Source organism: Ammospiza caudacuta, chromosome 32 (genome assembly GCF_027887145.1).
Source record: "Ammospiza caudacuta isolate bAmmCau1 chromosome 32, bAmmCau1.pri, whole genome shotgun sequence".
NCBI lineage: Eukaryota > Metazoa > Chordata > Aves > Passeriformes > Passerellidae > Ammospiza > Ammospiza caudacuta.
The window spans coordinates 3,159,310-3,181,340 of NC_080624.1; the positions used below are offsets into that span (position 1 = coordinate 3,159,310).

Here is a 22,031-nt window from a genome sequence, read left to right on the forward strand (position 1 = left end):
CCCTGAAACCCTCCCAGAACCCCCTGAAATCTCCCCTGAAACCCCCCAGGACCCCGCCCCACCTGGATGGAGTTGGCCTGGTACCCAAGACCCCCCTGGAACCCACTGAAATCCCCCCAGAACTCCCCGAGATAGCCCCAGAATCCCCTGAGACCCCCCCCCGGACCCCCTGAAAGGCCCCCAGGACCCAGCCCCACCTGGATGGAGTTGCCCTGGTACCCTGAACCCTCCCAGAACCCCCTGAAATGCCCCCAGGACCCCCTGAGATCACCCCAAGACCTCCTGAAATCGCCCGAGACCCCCCCAGGACCCCCCCAGGACCCCAGCCCCACCTGGATGGAGTTGCCCTGGTACTTGTGGTACTCGGTGTTGGCCTTGAGGTCGTCGATGTCGATGGTGGGCAGCCCCGAGATGAGCAGCTCCAGCTCCTGCTCCGTGAAGATGGAGATGAGGCGCTTGGGGATGATCTCGTAGAAACCTTCCAGGAACGCCGCCAGCTGCTTCCTGATGGCTCCTGCGGGATTTTGGGGGGGTCAGGAGGGTCCTGGGAGCCCCCCCAGAGTCGCCCCAGCCCCGGTGCTCACCGGTCATGCGCATCTGGCACACGAGGTGCACGTACTCCTTCTTGTTCTCCTCCGTCACCAGCACGTTGGCCCCGTTGGGCTTCAGATCCCGCACCTCGCACACCCCGAATTCCTGAACCTGGAGGGGGACAGGGGCTCATCAGGGTGTGGGGATATTCCTGAGCCTCAAAATCCCCAAATTCCTGCAACTGGGGGTGTCAGCAGGGTGTGGGGAAATGGGGGGGACATTCCTGGACCTCAAACTCCCCGAATTCCTGCACCTGGTGGGGCACGGGGGGGTCAGCAGAGCATGGGGATATTACTGAGCCTCAAATACCCCAAATTCCTGCATCTGGGGGGTCATCAGGGTGTGGGGACATTCCTGAACCTTGTACACCCCCAATTCCTGAACCTGGGGGGGGGCATGGGGGAGGTCAGCAGGGTGTGGGGATATGGGGGGGACATTTCTGAATCTCAAACACCCCAAATTCCTGCACCTGGGGAACCTCAAACATCCCAAATTTGTTCACCAGAGGAGCTCAGGGGGGTTAGCAGGGAGTGGGGACATGGGGGGGACATCCCTGAGCCTCAAACACCCCAAATTCCTGCACCTGGGGAACCTCAAACACCCCGAATTCCTGCACCTGGGGGGGGACAAGGGGGTGAGCAGGGTGTGGGGACATGAGGGGACATTCCTGAGCCTCAAACACCCCAAATTCCTGCACCTGGGGAACCTCAAACTCCCCAAATTTGTTCACCTGGGGAGAACAGGGAGGGGTGAGGGGGTCACCAGGACACAGAGGGGACATCCCTGAACCTCACACACCCTGAACTTCTGAACCTGAGGCGCCACCAGGTCACAGAACAGGTCCCCAGGATGGGAGGGTGTCACCCCTGGGGGTGTGAGGAGTGAGGGGACACCCCAGGGACACCCCCAAACCAAGGGGACACCCCAGGAGGGGAGGGACCCCTCTGTGGCACATGGGACCCTCCAGGGGCAGCTGAGGACCCCCAGTGCTGGTTTTGGGGGGTCCTTGTGCCTTTGGGGGGGTCCTGGTGCTTTTGGGGGGTCATGGGGGTGTTCCCGTGCTCTCAGGGGTTCCTGGGGGTGTCCCCATGGTCCTGGGGGTGTCCAAGTGCTCTTGGGGGTCCCCCTCTGCCTTTGGTACTTTTGGGGAGTCCCAAGGGGGTCCTGGTGCTGGTTTTGGGGGTCCTGATGTTGGTTTTGGGGGGTTCTTATGCCTTCAGGGGGGTCCTGGTGCTTTTGGGGGTCATGGGGGTGTCCCTGTGCTCTTGGGGGTCCCTCTGCCTTTGGTACTTTTGGGGGGTCCCGAGGGGGTCCCACTGCTGGTTTTGGGGGTCCCAGTGCTGGTTTTGGGGGTCCCAGGGGTCCCAGTGCTGGTTTTGGGGGTCCCTGTGCTCTCAGAGGTTCCTGGGGGTGTCCCTGTGCTCTTGGGGGTCCCTCTGCCTTTGGTACTTTTGGGGGGTCCCGAGGGGGTCCCGATGCTGGTTTTGGGGGTCCTGGTGTTGGTTTTGGGGGTCCCAGTGCTGGTTTTGGGGGTCCCAGGGGTCCCGGTGCTGGTTTTGGGGGTCCCAGTGCCAGTTTTGGGGGTCCCCACCTCAGTGCTGAAGGTGAGGTCGTAGCCCAGCGTGGAGACGTCGTTCTCCAGCAGGTACACGAGGCCCTGGTAGAAGTGATAGTCCTCGCTCTCCATGTCCGTGTACCTGGGGGGGCCAAAAATGGGGGGACAGCGCCCCAAAAATGGGGTCAGAAACCATGGGGAGCCCCAAAACAGGGTCAGACCCTGCTGGAGAGCCCCAAAAATGGGGTCAGACCCTGGTGGGGAGCCCCAAATCTGGATCAGACTGTGCCAGGGGTGTAGAACCCCATAAATACAGTCCCACCCCCCTCTAATGGGGTCCAGCACCCCACAAATGGCTCAAATGCTCTCCCAGGGGATCCAGCACCCCCTAAATGCAGCCCCACATGCCACAAATGCCGTCCCACCCCCCTCTGAGGGGCTCCAGCACCCCATAAATGACTCCAAACCTTTGAAGGGGGTCCAGCACCCCACAAATAGCTCCAGCACCCCATAAATGCCATCTCACGCCCCTCTGAAGGGCTCCAGCACCCCATGAACAGCTCCCACACCCCACAAACACAGTCCCAAACCCCATAAATGCAATCCCACCCTCTGTGAGGGGCTCCATCACCCCATAAACAGCTCCCACCCCCCACAAACACCCCCATACCCCCCAAATACCCCCCCACACCCCATAAATGCAATCCCACCCTCCTGTGAGGAGCTCCATCACCCCATAAACAGCTCCCCACACCCCACAAACACAACCCCACACCCCACAAACGCAACCCCACACCCCACAAACACAACCCCACAAACACAAACCCTACAAACACCCCCACACCCCACAAACACTCCCCACACCCCACAAACACAACCCCACACCCCACAAACACAACCCCACACCCCACAAACACAACCCCAAACCCCACAAACACCCCCCAAACCCCACAAACACAACCACAAACCCTACAAACACAACCCCACACCCCACAAACACCCCCCAAACCCCACAAACACAACCCCACACCCCACAAACACAACCCCACAAACACAACCCCACAAACACAACCCCACAAACACAACCCTAAACTCCACAAACACAACCCCAAACCCCACAAACACCCCCCAGGCCACCGTGGCTCGGCCCTTACCGCACGGACTTGCCCAGGATGTGTTTGTAGAAGGAGCGCGTGAAGTAGCACTCCAGCAGCCGGTTGTCGTAGACGGCCTTGGCCACGATCCTGCCCACGAACTTGAAGTAGCTCAGGTGGTTGGGGTTGCAGTGGGACGAGGGGTTGATGGTGTAGGTGACGCGGTCGCCGGGCGACGTGCGGAACAGGGCGTACATGGGGTTGAACATCTCGCGGGAGATGATCATGTACCACTCCCGCAGCAGCCCCCCGGCGTCCTGGCCCTCCTCGCCCTCGAACACGATGTACCTGGGGGGCAAACTGGGGGGGTTAGGGGAGGGTGAAGGGGGTTTTGGGGGAAATTGGGGCGTTTGGAGGTGGTTTTGGATGCTTTGGAGGCGGTTTGGGGGAAATTGGGGGTGGGGAGGTGTTTGTGTGAGGGGGTTTGGGGAGGATGAAGGTGGTTTTGAGGGAAATTGGGAGATCAGGGGGCTGGGAGAAGGGGTTTGGGTAGAGAGGAGGTGGTTTTGGGAGGATTTGGGGAGAGTGGAGGTGGTTTTGGGGGAGTTTGGGGAGAGTGGAGGTGGTTTTGGGGCAGTTTGGGGAGGATGGAGGGGGTTTTGGGGGGTTTGGGGAGAAATTGGGGAGGAATTTTGGGGTTTGGAGGTGGTTTTGGGAGGATTTGGGGAGAGTGGAGGTGGTTTTGGGAGGATTTGGGGAGAGTGGAGGTGGTTTTGGGGGAGTTTGGGGAGGATGGAGGGGGTTTTGGGGGGTTTGGGGAGAAATTGGGGAGGAATTTTGGGGTTTGGAGGTGGTTTTGGGGGGATTTGGGGAGGCTGGAGGTGGTTTTGGGGGAAATTGGGGGTTTGGAGGGGGCTTTGGGGAGAATTAGGGGGGATAGAGGAGGGTTTGGGGGTTAATTGGGGTGGGAAAGGGGGTTTGGGGAGGATGGAGGGGGTTTTGGGGGAATTGGGGGGTTGGGGGGGTGGGAGAGGGGGTTTGGGGAGAGTCAAGGGGGTTTTGGGGGGATTTGGGGAGTTTGGAGGTAGTTTTGGGGGAAATTGGGGAGGAATTTGGGGGTTAGGGAGACCAAGAGAGAGGATTTGGGGAGGCTGGAGGTGGTTTTGGGGGAAATTGGGGGTTTTGGGGGAGTTTGGAGAGGATGGAGGTGGTTTTGGGGGAAAATTGGGGGGTTAGGAGGGGTGGGAGTGGGAGTTGGGGAAAGGTGGAGGTGGTTTTGGGGGGAATTAGGGGGTCTGAAGGTGTTTTTAGGGGTAACCCAGTTATATTTACAGTGTCACAAGGGATATTTAGGACATCCCAGGGATATTTTGGGGTGCTCAGGGGATATTTTGGACATCCCAGGGGATATTTTGGATATCCCAGGTGTATTCTGAGTATCCCAAAGGATATTTAGGATATTCCAGGGATATTCTGTGGTGCCCAGGGGACATTTTGGGGTTCCCAGAAGCTATTTTAGGGTTCCCAGGAGATATTTTGGATATCCCAGGGGATATTTTAGGGTTCCCAGGGGATATTTTGGATATTCCAGGGATATTTTGGACATCCCAAGGGATATTTTGGACATCCCAGGCATATTCTGAATATCTCAAAGGATATTCCAGGGATATTCTGGGGTGCCCAGGACATTTTTTGGGGTTCCCAGAAGCTATTTTAGGGTTCCCAGGGGATATTCTGGACATCCCAGGGGATATTTTGGATATCCCAGGGGATATTTTGGATATTCCAGGTGTATTCTGAGTATCCCAAAGGATATTTAGGATATTCCAGGGATATTTTGAGGTGCCCAGGACATATTTTGGGGTTCCCAGAAGCTATTTTAGGGTCCCCAGGGGATATTTTGGGGCGTCCCCAGCGCTCTCACAGTCGATTTTTCATCTCCTCGGGGGATTTGCGGTGCAGCTCCCGGTACGAGTCCTCGAAGACGTGATCGCGCCGCACGTGCACGGCCATGTCCTCCTTGCGCAGCCCCTCGTCCAGGCGCTCCAGCTCCTGCCTGAAATACCTGGCCGGGGCAAAAAGGGGGTGTCAGGGGCTGTGGGACCCCTGGGACCCCCATCCCGGGAAGCCCCCAAACCCCACGAACTTGCGCTTGACGTCGAAGTCCAGCACGCGGATGTAATCGACCAGCACGGCGAAGGGGCCGTCGGCCAGGTGAGTGGTGGATTGCCGCAGGATCTGGTTCAGCACCGTCCGGTGGGTCTCTGGGGAGGGGGGAAAAAGGGGTTTGGGGGTGTCCTCAAATAGGGGAACCCCTCCTTTTAAAATGCCCTGTGGTTGTGGTGATTCAGGAGGGGAGGTTTGTCCCCATCAGAGTTTGGGGACAAACACCCGTTGGTGGCCTCGTTCTTGGGTGGCACCGACCCGAGAGTGTTGAGGGGGTGAAAAATTCCCCAAATTCACCATTCCCAAATTCCCCTTTTCCAAAGACTTGAGGAGCTCAAAAATCCCCCAAATTCATCATTCCTCAAATTCCCCTTTTCCAAAAACTTGAGGAGTCCAAAAATCCCCCAAATTTTCCCTCCCCAATATCCCCAAAACCCCTCTCAAATCCCTCCAAACCCCCTCCCCACACTCCCAATCCCCTTCCCCACTTTCCCAAACCCCAAATCTCCCCGTGAAGCCCCCCCAGGTGCCCTTCCGAGCCCCCCCAAACCCCCTCCCCACACTCCCAATCCCCTTCTCCACACCCTAAGCTCTCCCAAAGCTTCCTCCAATACCCCCAGTGCCCCTTCCAGCCCCCTCAAACCCCCTCCCCACACTTCCAAACCCCCTCCTCAAACTCCCCAAACCCTTCTCAATCCCCTAAACTGCCCCAAAACTGCCTCCAATACCCCCAAGTCCCTCTCTCAGACCCTTCCAGCCCCCCCAAACCCCCTCCCCACACTCCCAATCCCCTTCTCCACACCTTGAGCTCCCCCAGAGCTCCCTCCAATACCCCCAGTGCCCCTTCCAGCCCCCGCAAATCCCCTCCCCACACTTACAAACCCCCTCCCCACACTTACAAACCCCTTCTCCATCCCCTAAGCTGCCCAAAAGCTCCCTCCAATACCCCCCAGTGCCCCTTCCAGCCCCCCCAAACTACTTCCCCACACTCCCAATCCCCTTCTCCACTCCCTAAACTCTCTCAAAGCTCCCTCCAATACCCCCAGGGCCCCTTCCAGCCCCCCCAAACCCCCTCCCCACACTCCCAATCCCCCTCCCCACTTTCCCAAACCCCCTCCCCACACTCCCAATCCCCTTCCCCACTTTCCCAAGCCCCCCGTGCAGCCCCTCAGCTCACCGGCGAAGCGCAGGAATTTCTGCGTGTCCGGGGGCAGGCTGGCCGAGATGTGCATGGCCGAGGGCTCCCGGGAGAAGAAGGGGTCCAGGGCGGAGGGGGTGGCAGGGGTGAGGGGCGCAGGGGACAGCGGGGGTGGCTCGTCCTTGATGTGTGCCAGCTGGCTCTCCCGCGTGTCCCGCACCGGCGGCCGGCTCTCGCGCTCCGTGGCGTGCACCAGGAAAAACGCCTCGACGGCCGGCTGCAGAACTGGGGGACAACGGGGACAGTGGTGGCGTGGGGCAGGGGACAGCACGGGGACAGGGTAGGGACAGCATGGGGGCAGTGTGGGGACAGCGCAGGGACAGGAGCGGTGGTGGCAGGGGGCAGGGGACAGGGAGGGGACACGCACCGAGCACGGCGTGCTGGTCGTGGGACTCCTCGAGCTCCTTGAGGCACTCCCCCAGCATGTCCCACAGCTCGTCCAGGCTCAGCTGCTCGCTCAGCAGGGGCAGCTCCGGGGGCCGCTCCTCCCTGTCCCTGTCCCTGTCCCGGTCACCGCCCTGCGCGGCCTCGGGGCCTGGGGAGGGGGGGACACGGTCAGGACATGGCTGTGTGAGCGGTGACACCCCAGCAATGACACCCCAGCAGTGACACCCCCATAGTGACACCCCAACAGTGACACCCCAGCAGTGACACCCACTGTGAACAGTGACACCCCAACAGTGACACCCCAACAGTGACACCCCAACAGTGACACCCCAACAGTGACACCCACTGTGAACAGTGACACCCCAACAGTGCCACTCCAACATGAGCGGTGACACCACAACAGTGACACCCAACCAGTGACACCCCAACAGTGCCACCCAATGTGACCAGTGCCATCCCACCAGTGCCACCTGCCCAACCAGTGTCACCCCACCAGTGACACCCACCCAATGCCACCCAACACGACCAATGCCACCCAACCAGTGCCACCCAACCCCACCAGTACCACCCCCAGCAGTGACACTGGGATGGCCCTGGACCAGCACCAGCCCAGGGAGGGGGGATGACCCCAGTGCTGGCACTGGGGGTGACTGGGTGACAATGGGGGGGGGCAACTGGGCTGTACTGGGTGGCACTGGGTCGTACTGGAGGGTGACTGGGTGGCACTGGGAGGTGACTGGGTGGCACTGGGCCATACTGGAGGGTGACTGGGCAGCACTGGAGAGTGACTGGGGTGGCACTGGGCCGTACTGGAGGGTGAATGAGCAGCACTGGGAGGTGACTGGGTGGCACTGGGTCGTACTGGAGGGTGACTGGAGTGGCACTGGGCAGCACTGGGAGGTGACTGGGGTGGCACTGGTTGGCACTGGGCCGTACTGGGGGGGTTCTCACCCACGTCCTGCGCCGCGGGCGAGGGCTGGTCCACGTCCATGGGCGACTCCTCGCGCCGGGGGACGGCGTCCGCGGGCCCGGCCTCCGACTGGGGGGGACGGCGGCGGCTTTAGGGGGCCGGGACCCCCCCGGGGGAGCCCCCAGAGCCCCCCCGGGCCGGGGGGACCCCCAAACATGGGGGGGACTGGGGAGAAGCGGGAGGGGGATGGGGAGAGGGAGGAAGAGGAGGAGGAGGGAGGGGGCAAGGAGGGGGAGGATGATGAAGACGGAAGAGGATGAAGGAGAATGAGGATGATGAAGAGGAAGGTGAGGGTGATGATGGGGACGAGCAGGAGGAAGGCAGTGGGGGAGTGGGGGCAGGAGGGGAGGGGAAGAGGATGAGGAGGGGATGGGAGAACGAGGATGAGGAGGCTGAGGAGGGTGAGGGGTGAGAGGATGAAGATGAGGGGGCAGGAGGAGGAAAAGGGAAGACGAGGAGGGTGAGGAGGGATGGAGGAAGGGGAGGGATGAGGATGAGGGGGCTGAGGAGGGAGTGAGGATGATGAGAATGATGAGGAGGGGGTGAGGATGATGAGGAGGAGAGGATGATTGGGATGATGAGGAGGAAGGGGTGAGGATGATGAGGGCGATGAGGAGGGGATGAGGGTGACGAGGAGGGGGTGAGGATGATGAGGAGGGAGTGAGGATGATGGGGATGGTGAAGAGGGGGTGAGGATGACGAGGAGGGGTTGAGGATGAGGAGGGTGACAAGGAGGGGGTGAGGATGACGAGGAGGAGGCCGAAGAGGCCGGGGCAGGGCACACAGGAGCGGGAGGGAGGAAGAGCAGGGCAGGGTGGAGGAAGGCGGCCGTGCTAACCGTGTCTCCCTGCTGCCGCCTCCGGGCCCTCTGGCCCTCACGTACCATTTGTATGATGGCGTCGGCCTCGGCCTCCAGCTGCCGGACGGCGGCCTGGATGCTGCCGGCCGCCCCCAGCCCCGCGGCGCCTGCGGACACACGGGGACAGCGGTCAGTGGGCAGCACGGACAGTGGTCAGCGGTCAGTCAGCACGGACAGCGGACAGTCAGCACGGCCAGTGGTCAGTCAGCACGGCCAGTGGTCAGTCAGCATGGACAGCGATCAGTATAGTCAGCAGTAAGTCAGCATGGACAGCGGTCAGTCAGCACAGCCAGCGGTCAGCATGCTCAGCAGTAAGTCAGCACAGACAGTGGTCACCCAGCACGGACAATAGACAGCGGTCAGCAGTCAGTCAGCACAGACAGCGGTCAGTCAGCATGGACAGTGGTCACCCAGCACGGACAATAGACAGCGGTCGGCAGTCAGCACAGACAGCGGTCAGTCAGCACGGCCAGCGGTCAGTCAGCACAGCCAGCGGTCAGTCAGCATGGCCAGCGGTCAGCACAGACAATAGACAGCAGTCAGCATGGCCAGTGAGCACACAGCGGGCAGCGGTCAGTGCAGATAGCGATCAGTCAGCACGGACAGTGGTCAGCGGTCAGTCAGTATGGACAGCAGTCAGCGGTCAGTGAGCACAGCTAGTGGGCAGCGGTCAGTCAGCACAGCCAGTGGTCAGCATGCTCAGCAGTAAGTCAGCATGGACAGTGGTCAGTGGGCAGCACCGACAGCAGTCAGCGGTCAGTCAGCATGGACAGCAGTCAGCGTGGACAACGGTCAGCGGTCAGCAGTCAGCGGTCATGGCGGCGGCCGGAGCGGCCCTTACCCAGCCGGCCGGGCTGCTTGGCCTTGCGGTGCGCCCGGCGCGTGTCGTCGCGCAGCTGGATGATGACCTGCAGCACGCGCAGGAAGAAGCGCTGCGTGGACGTCTTGGAGGTCAGCACAGACATGGAGGGCAGCTGCAGCTCCCGCCCGCCCAGGGCGCGCTTCTGCGACGCCACGATGACCACGCTCTCGGCCGTGTCGAACCTGGGGGACAGGACAGGGGTCAGGGGGAACGGCAGGGACAGCGGTCAGCAGCGGGGAGCGGGCAGTGGTCATCAGTGGGGCAATAGGGAGCGGTCATTGGTGGAGACCAGAATGGGCAGTGGTCATCAGCAGGGACAAGGGGGAGTGGGCAGTGGTCATCAAAAGGGACAACAGGGAGTGGTCATCAGTGGGAACAATGGGAAGTGGTCATCAGTGGGACCAGGGGGAATGGGCAGTGGTCATGAGTGGGGACAGGGGGGAGCGGTCAATGGTGGAGACAAGGGGGAATGGTCATCAGTAGGACCAGGGGGAGTGGGCAGTGGTCATCAGCAGGGACAGCAGGGAGTGGTCATCGCTGGAGACCAGCAGGAATGGGCAGTGGTCATCAGCGGGGACAACGAGGAGTGGTCATCAGCAGGACCAGGATGAATTGCAGGACAGTGGTCTGCAGTGGGGACAACGGGGAATGGTGGCACAGCGGTCATCAACAGTGACCCCAGACAGGGACAGGGGGTGCCACCATGCCCAGGACAGGGACAGGAGGGGTCAGCGACACCCAGGACAGGGACAGGAAGGGTCAGTGGTGCCCAGGACAGGGCCAGCAGCCACGCCAGGCCCCAGGGTCAGCGGGCACTCACCGGCTCTGCATTTTGCCCTTGAGCTTGGCGCTGGGGGGCTGCTCCTCGGGGAGCCCCTCGGGGGACGGCGCCTCGAGCTGCGCCCGCCGCTGCTGCTCCAGGTTGTACTCACGGAGCTCGGCCAGCAGCGTCCCTGGGGGGGACAGACACGGGCTGGGACTCTGCTGACCACCCACTGACCACTGGGTACCCCCAGCCTGCCCACCTGGGACTCCCCACACTGGCCTGGTGGCCCAGATCCTCTCCAAAACCCCCTCTCACAGAGGAGCCCCCCCCCTTATCACTCTGGTGGCACAGGATCCCCTCCCAGACCCCTCCCTCAGCATTTTGGTGGCTCAGAACCCCCCGCCCCAGGACCCTCCCTCATTGATCTGGTGACACAGGGCCCCCTCCCTCACCAATCTGGTGACACAGAGCCCCCCCCAGGACCCCTCCCTCAGCATTTTGGTGATTCAGAACCCCCCCCCCAGGACCCTCTCTCATTGATCTGGTGACACAGAGCCCACCCCTCACCAATCTGGTGACACAGGACCCCCCCCTCACCCATTTGGTGACACAGGGTCCCCCCTCACCAATTTAGTGACACAAGGACCCCCTCTCACCAATTTGGTGACACAGAGCCCACCCCTCACCGATCTGGTGACACAGGGTCCCCCCCCGGACCACCCCCCCCCCCCCCCCCCTCACCAATTTGGTGACACAGAGCCCACCCCTCACCGATCTGGTGACACAGAGCCCCCCCCTCACCAATCTGGTGACACAGAGCCCACCCCTCACCAATCTGGTGACACAGGGCCCCCCCTCACCGATCTGGCGGCACAGGGCCCCCCCCAGCTGCCGGGCCCCGCTGAGCAGCAGCCGCAGCACCGTGTCCCGCGTCCCCGCGTCCCCCCGCGACAGCTGCAGCAGGACATTGGCCGCGTCCTCCAGCCCCTCCTCCGAGCACGAGTGCGACGTCAGCACCTGGGGGGGACACACAGGAGGGTTGGGGACACCTGGGGACGGCAGGGGACAGCAGGACACCCCCCGTGCCCAGCCCAGCACCCCCCGGTACCTCCACGGAGAGCTGGAGCTGGCTCTCGGTCAGGCCCGTGGCCGCCAGCCGGGGGTCGGAGCCACCCTCGGGGACCTTGGCAGGGGACTTGGAGCTCTTGGCAGGGGCTGGGGACAGCGGGGACATGGTGGTGGGGTGGTGGCAGTGGGTGGGAGATGCCACCGAGGCCATCACCACCCACCTCACCCTGTGTCTGTTGTGACCCCCTGCGTCCCTGTCACCATGTCCCATCCTGGCACTGCATCCCATCCATGTCCTATCTGTGTCCCATCCCTGTCCCTGTCCTCACGTCCCACTCCTGTTCCCACGTCCCCATCCCCATGTCCCCCTCTGCATCCCAGTGCTCTCACCTGTCCCCATGTCCCCATCCCCATGTTCCCACCCTTGTCCCTGTTGCCACATCCCACCCCAGTCCCCCTGTTCCTATGTCCCGTATGTGCCCGCTCCATGTCCCCGTCCCCATATCCCATCCCTGTCTCTGTGTTCACACCACATAACCCCCTGTCCCCATCCCTGTCCCCCTCCCTGTCCCCAACCCTGTCCCAGCCCCCATCCCCCTATCCCTCTCCCCATCCCTGTCCCTCTGCTTCCATCCCTGTCCTCATCCCAGCCCCCATTCCCCTGTCCCCATCCTCATCCCTGTCCCCATCCCCATCCCTATCCCTGTCTCCATCTCCCTGTCACCATCCATGCCCCCTGTTCCCATTCCCATCCCTGTCCCCCTGTTCCTGTCTCCCTGTCCCCATATCCCATCTGTCTACGTGTTCACACGACATATCCCCCTGTCCCCTGTCCCTATCCCTGTCCCCTTATCCCCATCCCTGTTCCCTGTCCCCATCCCTGCCCCCCCATCCCATCCCCATCACTGTCCCTCTGTCCCCATCCTTGTCCCCATCCCCACGTCCCATCTCCCCACCCCTGTCCCCCTGTTCCCATCCTCATCCCCCTGTCCCTGTCCCAGGCCTCATCCACCTGTCCCCATCCCCTGTCCCATCCTCCAACCACCTGTCCCCATCCCTGTCCCCCTGTCCCCATCCCCATCCCCATGTCCCCATCCCTAATCCCCTTCCCCCTGTCCCTCTGTCCCCATCCCCACACTCACCCGCAGTTCCTCCAGCCGCGGCCGCTCCTCCTCCTCCTCCTCCTCCGTTTCCCCCCTGTCCCGGGGGGCTCCCGGGCGCTGTCCCCGCCCCTGTCCCCGTCCCCGTCCCTGTCCCCCCCCCTGCAGCGGGCGGGGCGGGCGCGGGGGGGGCGGGGGCTCCGTTCTGGGGCGCTGCCCCCCCCTCGCCGGCCTTGCCCCCCTCGGGGAGGGCGATGGAGATGAGGGACAGGAGGCGCAGCAGCTTCTCGGTGAGGAGGGGGCTGCGCCGGATGACGCCGTGCGACAGCATGTTCATCAGCTGCCCCAGGGGCGACGCCTCCAGGCCCCCCCCGGCCGCCTCGGGCTCGGGACCCCCCCCCGCCGCCCCCCGCCCGCGCCGACCCCTTCCCCTTCCGGCTCACGTTCATGTTGTCCAGCTTGACCAGCAGGTCCCAAAAATCGGTGGACAGCGAGCCGGATTGGGACTGGGGGGGCAGGGATTGGGAGGGGGCGCCGGTGGTGGGGGGGGGAGGCGGTGGGGGTGCTGGTGGGGTTTGGGGGGGTGGTGGGGGAGGGCAAGGGCTGCCCCCGGATTTGGGGGGGCCGCGGTCACGCTCCGGGTCGGTGGCAGGGTCTCGGCCTCGTTGTTGGGTGAAGTGGCTGGGGAAGACCTGGAGGGGAACAGGGGGTTTTAAGGGGGGGCTGATGACCCCAAAACCATCCCAAAACTACCCCAAAACCATCCCAAAACTACCCCAAAACTGCCCCAAAACCATCCCTAAACTACCCCAAAGCTACCCCAAAACCACCCCAGAGTCCCCTATGCCCCCATCCCAGGAGGTTTCAGTCACCCCCACAGGTTTTGGGGATCCCCCCCCCCCCCAGGTGATGCTCCCTGTGCCCCTGGGAGGGACCCCAAATATGGGGAAGGGACCCCAAATATGGGGAATGGACCCCAAATATGGGGAATGGACCCCAGTTGTGCCTCCCCCTGCCCCCAAAGCACTCCCAGGTGTGGGGGGCCCTCAGCTCCACTATCAATGTTCCAGTGCCCCCCACACTTTCTCCAGTGACCCCCAGAGGTGCCCAGCTACCCCTTAATGTGCCCTGGTGCCCCCCAAAATGTCCCGAAGAAACACCAAGACCCCTCAAGGAACCTCCCAGAAACTCAATATTGTTCTCCAATTTCCCCTGAACAGCCCCAAACCACCCCTTAACGTGCCAAAAACCCCTCAGGAAACCTCCCAGAAACCCAATAACATTTCCCAATTTCCCCCGAAGCACCCTTTAACGTGCCAAAACCCTTCCAGAATCCTCCCAAAAACCCAATTATGTTCTCCAATTTCCCCTGATCAGCTCCAAACCACCTCTTAAAGTGCCAAAATACCGTCAAGGAACCTTCCAGAAACCCAATAACAGGCTCTAGCGTTCCCCAAAGAGCCCAAAACCCCCCTTAACGTGCCAAAACCCTTCCAAGAAACCTCCCAAAAACCCACTAACGTTCCCCAAGAGCCCCAAACCCGCTCCATCGCCCCACCTTGGCCAGCTGGATGAGGGTGTCCAGCACGTGCCGGCACACCACGGGCGCGGCCTGCGGGTGGATGTGCACGGCGGAGCCGGCGGCCGCCGCGTGTTTCTCCGTGTGCTTGCGCCCGGGCACGCGCTGGATCTGGAAGATGTTGGTCCTGCAGCCCAAGGCGGCGTCCATGGACACCGAGAGCCACGAGAGCTGCCCGGAGCTGCGCGACTCCATGCGGTGCAGCAGGTCCAGCCCGCGCGGCTCCGCGGCCGAGCCGGGCCCGGCGCGGCTTCCGCCGCCTCCGCCGCCTCCGCGGCCCCGCGGCCGCTCCTCCGTGCCCGGGCCGGGGGTCCCGCGAGGGGTCTCGAGGCACAGCTCGCTCTCGCTGCTGCGCTGCAGGATGGACAGGAGGCTGCGCACCACCCAGCCCCGCGTGGGAGCGTGGTAGCAGAGGTTGCGCAGGACGCGGTGCAGGCGGCTCGTGTTCAGCTTGGGCTCGTCCACAAACAGCAGCACCAGCAGGCAGGACAGAGCCTCGTGGTCCAGCAGGAGCCGCCCACGGAGGCGGAGGAGGCTGTCCACGCTGCTGCCCGCCGGCCTGGGGGTGGGGGATAGCCAAGTGTGACCCAGAGTGACCCAAAACAGACCCAAAACAGACCCCAAAGTGACCCCAAACTGCCCTGTCCACGCTGCTGCCAGCTGGCCTGGGGATGGGGGGATAGGCAGGAGTGACCCAAAATGACCCAAACCAGACCCCAAACTGGCCCAAACCAGACCCCAAACTGGCCCAAACCAGACCCCAAAATGACCCAAACCAGAGCCCAAACTGGCCCAAAACAGAGCCCAAATTGTCCCTAAACTGCCCTGTCCACGCTGCTGGCTGCCGGCCTGGGGATGGGGGATAGGCAGGAGTGACCCAAAGTGACCCAAAATGACCCAAAACAGAGCACTAAACCAGTCCCAGACCGACCCTGAACTGTCCTGTCCACGCTGCTGCCTGCTGGCCTGGGGGGACAGCTGAGACTGACCCCAAACTGACTAAAACTGACCCCAAATTGACCTAAACTGACCCGAAAATTGCCTGTCCATGCTGCTGCCCACCAGCCTGGGGATGGGGGATAGGCAGGAGTGACCCAAAACAGACCCCAAACTGGCCAAAATCAGACCCCAAACCAGCCCAAAAGAGACCCCAAACTGACCCAAAATTGCCCTGTCCACACTGCTGCCTGCCGGCCTGGGGGGACAGCCGAGACTGACCCCAAACAGACTAAAACTGACCCCAAAGTGACCTAAACTGACCCAAAACAAGACCCCAAACTGCTCTGTCCACGCTGCTGCCTGCCGGCCTGGGTTATACCCCAATTGATCCAAAACTGACCCCAAACCAACCCCAAACAGACCCAGACACCCCTTACCCTCTGAGGCTGTCACCCCCACCCCACAACCATGTCCCCACAGCTGTGCCCCCCACCCCACTGACCTGCTGTGACCTCAACCCCACAGCTGTGACCCCAGAGCTGTTCCCCCACCCCACAGCTGGAACCCCACAGCTGTGACCCCACCCCAGAGCCATGTCCCCACAGCTGTGCCCCCACCCCACACTGACCTGCTGTGCCCCCACCCCACAGCTGTGCCCCCGCCCCACTGACCTGCTGTGGGTGCCGGTGCCCCCCACGTGGAAGGTGCCTCCTCTCTGCACCGCCAGCCGCGTGTACTGAACACCCCGGTTGCCGCTGAGCCGGCTGGTGAACGCTGCGGGGACAGGGACAGCAGTGTCACACAGTGGGGACACGGCATGGACTGGGGACACCGGAGATGGGTCACACACTGGGGACACCGGGGATGTGTCAGACAGAGGGGACACAGCACGGAATGGGGACACTGGGAATGGGTCACAGACTGGGGACACTGGGGATGTGTCAGACAGAGGGGACACAGCATGGAATGGGGACACTGGGGATAGGTCACACACTGGGGACACCGGGGATGGGTCACACAGAGGGGACATGGCATGGACTGGGGACACCGGGGATGTGTCACACACTGGGGACACCGGGGATGTGTCACACAGAGGGGACAGAGCATGGAATGGGGACACCGGGGATGTGTCACACACTGGGGACACCGGGGATGTGTCACACAGAGGGGACAGAGCATGGAATGGGGACACCGGGGATGTGTCACACACTGGGGACACAGCATGGACTGGGGACACCGGGGATGTGTCACACACTGGGGACACCGCGGATGTGTCACACAGAGGGGACACAGCATGGAATGGGGACACCGGGGATGTGTCACACAGAGGGGACACAGCATGGAATGGGGACACCGGGGATGTGTCACACACTGGGGACACCGCGGATGTGTCACACAGAGGGGACACAGCATGGAATGGGGACACCGGGGATGTGTCACACAGCAGGGACACGGCATGGACTGGGGACATGTCATGCACTGGGGACACCAGGGATGTGTCACACAGAGGGGACAGAGCATGGAATGGGGACACCGGGGATGTGTCACACACTGGGGACACCGGGGATGTGTCACACAGAGGGGACACAGCATGGAATGGGGACACCGGGGATGTGTCACACACTGGGGACACCGCGGATGTGTCACACAGAGGGGACACAGCATGGAATGGGGACACCGGGGATGTGTCACACAGCAGGGACACGGCATGGACTGGGGACACCGGGGATGGGTCACACACTGGGGACACAGCATGGAATGGGGACACCGGGGATGTGTCACACACTGGGGACACCGCGGATGTGTCACACAGAGGGGACACAGCATGGAATGGGGACACCGGGGATGTGTCACACAGCAGGGACACGGCATGGACTGGGGACACCGGGGATGTGTCACACACTGGGGACACCGGGGATGTGTCACACAGCAGGGACACGGCATGGACTGGGGACATGTCATGCACTGGGGACACCAGGGATGTGTCACACAGAGGGGACACAGCATGGACTGGGGACACTGGGAAAGTGTCACACACCAGGGACACCGGGGACATGTCACACAGCAGGGACACTGGTGATGTGTCACACACTGGGGACACCAGGGATTTGTCACCCAGGGGGGACATGTCCCATACTGGGGACAGGGGGAAACTGAGGGAATCAGGGTGGGGACACAGGGAATGGGGAGCAGAGGGAACTGGGGGGAGGCTGAAGGAACTGGGGGGGACACAGAGGGAACTGGGGACGGCAGAGAGAATTTGGAACACAGAGAGAATTGTGGGAACTCAGGGATTCGGGGGGACACAGAGGGATTTGGGGGACAGAGGGAATTGTGGGGCCAGAGGGATTTGGGGGGACACAGAGAGCACTGGGAACACAAGAGGGAATTGTGGGGACACAGAGGGATTTGGGGGCACAGAGAGAATTGTGGGGACACAGAATTGTGAGGGACAGATGGATGTGAGGGAATTCAGGGGGGACACAGAACGGTGAGGGACACAGAGGGATTTGAGGCAATACGGGATTTGAGGCAATACAGGATTTTGGGGGGGACACAGTTCAGAGAACTGTGGACACAGAGGGATTTGAGGGGACACAGAATTGTGGGGGATGCAGTGGGATTTGAGGTGACATAGAGGGATTTGGGGGTACACAGAGAGATTCAGGGGGACACAGAGGGATTCAGGGGTCAGCAGGCCAGGTCTCCCCCGCTCACCGGGGCTGCGCAGGATGGCCGAGAGCGCCGAGGTGCTGGAGTGGCCGAAGAGGCGCTCGTGCATGAGCTGCCGCTGCCGCGCCTCCTGCTCGCGCCGCAGCGCCTGCGCCTCGGCCGCGATGTCCGGCGGCATCACGGCCAGCACCGAGTCCTCCATGTCCTCCAGCACCGAGCGCCGCAGCTCCGACGGCAGCGTCTGGATGAACGTCACCGGGTCCATGGGCGCGTCCGAGCCCGTGGCCTGAGCCAGCTCCCGCCGCTGCTGCTCCGCCCGCTGCTGCGCCAGCACCTGTGGGGTGGGGACAGCAGGCGCTGGGACACGGCCGGACAGGATGGGGACACGGCCAGAGAGAGCAGGGCCATGTGGGGGTGTGGCACAAAGAGGCCGCGCCCCTAAGGGGACACGCCTCAAAGAAGCCACACCCCTATAGGAACATGTCCCAAAGAGGCCACACATTATAGGGACATGTCCCAGAGAGGCCATAGCCCTACGGGGACGGACGTGTCCCAAAGAGGGCACACCCCAAGAGGCCACGCCCCAAAGAGACCACACCCTGAGAGACCATGCCCCAAAGAGGCCACACCCCTATGGGAATATATCCCAAAGAGGCCACATTCTTATGGGGACATGTCCAAAAGAGGCCACACCCTCAGAGACCATGCCCCAAAGAGGCCACACTCTGAGAGACCACACCCCAAAGAAGTGACACCCCTATGGGAACATGTCCCAAAGAGGCCAGACCCCGAGAGACCATGGTCCAGAGGCCACACCCCTATGGGGACATGTCCTAAAAAGGCCACACCCAGGAGATCATGCCCCAAAGAGGCCACACCCCAAAGAGGCCACACCCTGAGAGACCATGTCTCAAAGAGGCCACACCCTAAAAGACCACGCCCCAGAGGCCACACCCCTATGGGGACATGTCCTAAAGAGGCCACACCCTGAGAGACCACGCCCATATGGGGACACATCCCAAACAGGCCACACCCTGAGAGACCACAGCCCCATGAAGACATGTCCTAAAGAGGCCACACCTCTATGGGGACATGTCCCAAAGAGGCCACACCCCTGAGACCACACCCATCCTTTAGTCCTACCTAAAGCCACACCCAACCCATACCCCACCCCAAGACCACACCCAACCCATAGCCCCACCCCAAGACCACACCCAACCCGCAGCCCCGCCCACTTTTTGGCCACACCCACCTCCTCCTGGATGGCCGGGGGCAGCGCCGCCAGGAACTCGGGGCTGACCTCGGTCAGGCCGGGATTGGCCACCACGGGCGGGGCGGGGCTGGCGGCGGGCGGGGCCCGCGCGGGTGGGCGGATCCCCAGCTGGTTCTGCAGCACCTCCCGCCTGATGTCATCAGGCAACGCTGCCAGGAAGGAGGGGTCCACGCCCTCGGGGAGGCTGATCCCTGTGACACAGCGGGGACACGTTGGGGACACTCAGGGAATGGACTGGGACCTTCCAGCGATGTCCCTAAAAGCCTTCGGGGACATCCTGAAATCCCTCAGGGACACCCTGAAACCATCAGGGACATGTTGGGGACACCCCGGGGAATGGATTGGGACCTTCCAGCGATGTCCCTAAAAGCCTTTGGGGACAGCCTGAAACCATCAGGGGCACCCTGAAACCATCATGGACACGTTGGGGACACCCCAGGGAATGGATTGGGATCCTCCAGGACTGCCCTGAAACTCCCTGGAACTCCCAGGGATGTCCCTAAAAGTGTTTGGGGACACTCTGAAATCTCTCAGGGACACCCTGGAACCTCCAGGGACATCCCTAAAAACCCCCAAGAACATCCCTAAAAACCTCTCAGGGACATCCTAAAATCCCTCAGGGACACCCCAAAACCATCAGGAACACCCTGGAACCCCCAAGGACATCCCTAAAAACATGTCAGGGACACCCCAAAACCATCAGGGACATCCCTAAAAACCTTCAGAGACACCCCAAAACACACGGGGACGCCTTCAAAACCTTCATGGGCAACCTGAAACTTCCAGGGACACCCCAAAAACCTCCCAGGGAGCCTCAGAAACAGCACAGGGAGGCTCCAAAATCCCCGGGGGGACAGGGGGTTCTGGGGGGTGACAGAGGGGACACGAGGCAGGTGGGCGGGATGTGGTGACACTGAGCGGCCACAGGGGACACAGGACTGGCCAGAGGGGACACAGGGGTGTCAGTGACCGGTGACAGGGGACACAGGGGTGTCACTGACCGGTGACAAGGGACACAGGGGTGTCACTGACCGGTGACAGGGGACACAGGGGTGTCAATGAGAGGGGACACAGAGGTGTCACTGACAGGTCAGAGGAGACACAGAGGTGTCAGTGACCAATGACGGGGGACATAGAGATGTCACTGACTGGCCAGAGGGGACACAAGGGTGTCACTGAGAGGTGACACAGGGGTGTCACTGAGAGGGGACACAGAGGTGTCACTGACCAATGACAGGAGACACAGGGGTGTCACTGAGACGGGACACAGAGGTGACACTGAGAGGGGACACAAGGGTGTCACTGACCAGTCAGAGGGGACACAGGGGTGTCACTAAGAGGGGACCCAGGGGTGTCAGTGACCAGTGACAGGGGACACAGGGGGGTCACTGACCGGCCAGCGGATCCTCCTCCTCGCTGCTGGTGGACGGCAGCGGCTCCTCCAGGATCCCCCGCGAGTCGGCCCCAGAAATGGCCCCGGCCGAGTCCCGGGTGGACGAACTCTCTGAGGATGAGGCTGGGGGGGAGCTGGGGGTGACATCACAGAGCTGTGACATCAGCGAGGGGGGACACCCCAAAACCACGAACCCCTCCAAAACCACAATCCCATCCAAAACCACAATCCCACCCCAAAACCACGAACCCCCCCCAAAACCACAATCCCACCCCAAAACCACAATCCCACCCCAAAACCACAATCCCACCCCAAAACCACGACCTCCCTCGTTTCCACTGAGCTCTCACCTATCGTCCGGAGGCTGAGCGGTGTCGGGGGGTGCAGGAGGGGGTCCTTGAGGGGTTCCAGGGGGGTTTTGGGGGGCTGTGGGCGCAGAGGAAGCCCCCCCAGACTCTTCCAAGGTGCAGGAGGCCAAGCTGGAGGTGTCCATGGGGGATCCCTCCAGCTGGCTGCTCACGGCCGTCAGCGCGTCCGAGTCCTCCGCCCGCTCCGGGGACAGCGACGCTGCATGGGGGGGGGGGACAGGACACTGGAGCCCCCCCCAAATCTGGGGAGATTTTGCCCCACCCCAAAAAGGAGAAAAACCCCAAAAACTCAAAGGATCCCCCCAAAAATCGAGCACTTACTGATGGTGGGGGCGGGTGACAGCTCCATCTGAGTGGCCTCGGCGTCCTGGGGGGGTCGTCCGGGCCCCCCCTCTTCGTGTTCGGGGGGCTGGGGGGGGCGAGCGGGGATTTGGGGGGCTCCAGGGGGGGGGGTCTGGGGGGGTCGGCGTCGGTTCCAGCATCACCAGGGTCCGGTGGGGACCGGGAGGGGGGGTCTCTCCCGGGGTCCCGCTGTGTTCTGGGAATGGGGGGTGGGACACACGCAGGCATCAACATTGGGGGGGGACCCAGAAATTTGGGAGCCTCCCCCCCAACCCTACCCTGCACCCCAAAACCTCCCTTTTTTCCCCATTTTGGGGGATCCCAGACATCCAGCTGTGCCCGAAAATGAGAGGGGGATCCCAGTGTGGATAGGAGGGGGTCTGGGGGGGAAAGACACAATTCTGGGGGGGAAAAGGAGACAATTCTGGGGGGAGAAGGAGACAATTTTTGGGGGGAGAAGGAGACAATTCTGGGTGGGGAGAAGGAGAAAATTTTAGAGGGAGAAGGAGAAAACTTCAGGGGGAAAAGGAGACAATTCTAGAGAGGAGGAGACAATTTTGGAGGGGAAAAGGAGACAATTTTGGGGGAGAGGAGACAATTTTGAGGAGAGAGGAGAAAATTTTGGGAGGGAGGAGAAAATTTACAGGGAATTTTGGGGAGGGGAGGAAACAACTTAGGGCAGGGCACACCCCACCCCTATAACTAAACCACTCCCCCCAAATCCCATCAACCCCCTCAAATTCCCCATTCAACCCCTCCCTAAAACCCCCCAAAAACCCTTCAAAACCCCCAAATTTCCCCAATTTAACCCCTCTCTGCCCCCACCCTGCACGTGCTGGTGGGGTGAG

General features: G+C 61.9%; 1 protein-coding gene across 1 annotated transcript in view; it reads right to left on the reverse strand.

Annotated features, from left to right (window-relative positions):
• Positions 1-22,031, reverse strand: part of HUWE1 (HECT, UBA and WWE domain containing E3 ubiquitin protein ligase 1) — a 71,291-nt gene that overhangs the window by 2,043 nt on the left and 47,217 nt on the right. The window contains 24 exon segments of the mRNA XM_058822306.1: positions 333-514; positions 585-702; positions 2,183-2,288; positions 3,301-3,588; positions 5,165-5,305; positions 5,387-5,504; positions 6,584-6,829; positions 6,972-7,139; positions 7,943-8,030; positions 8,800-8,927; positions 9,662-9,864; positions 10,503-10,635; positions 11,309-11,465; positions 11,557-11,663; positions 12,659-13,026; positions 13,028-13,308; positions 14,175-14,754; positions 15,806-15,908; positions 17,853-18,141; positions 19,060-19,271; positions 20,474-20,607; positions 20,824-21,040; positions 21,163-21,250; positions 21,282-21,379. Coding sequence (XP_058678289.1) covers positions 333-514; positions 585-702; positions 2,183-2,288; positions 3,301-3,588; positions 5,165-5,305; positions 5,387-5,504; positions 6,584-6,829; positions 6,972-7,139; positions 7,943-8,030; positions 8,800-8,927; positions 9,662-9,864; positions 10,503-10,635; positions 11,309-11,465; positions 11,557-11,663; positions 12,659-13,026; positions 13,028-13,308; positions 14,175-14,754; positions 15,806-15,908; positions 17,853-18,141; positions 19,060-19,271; positions 20,474-20,607; positions 20,824-21,040; positions 21,163-21,250; positions 21,282-21,379 — 4,553 coding nt within the window.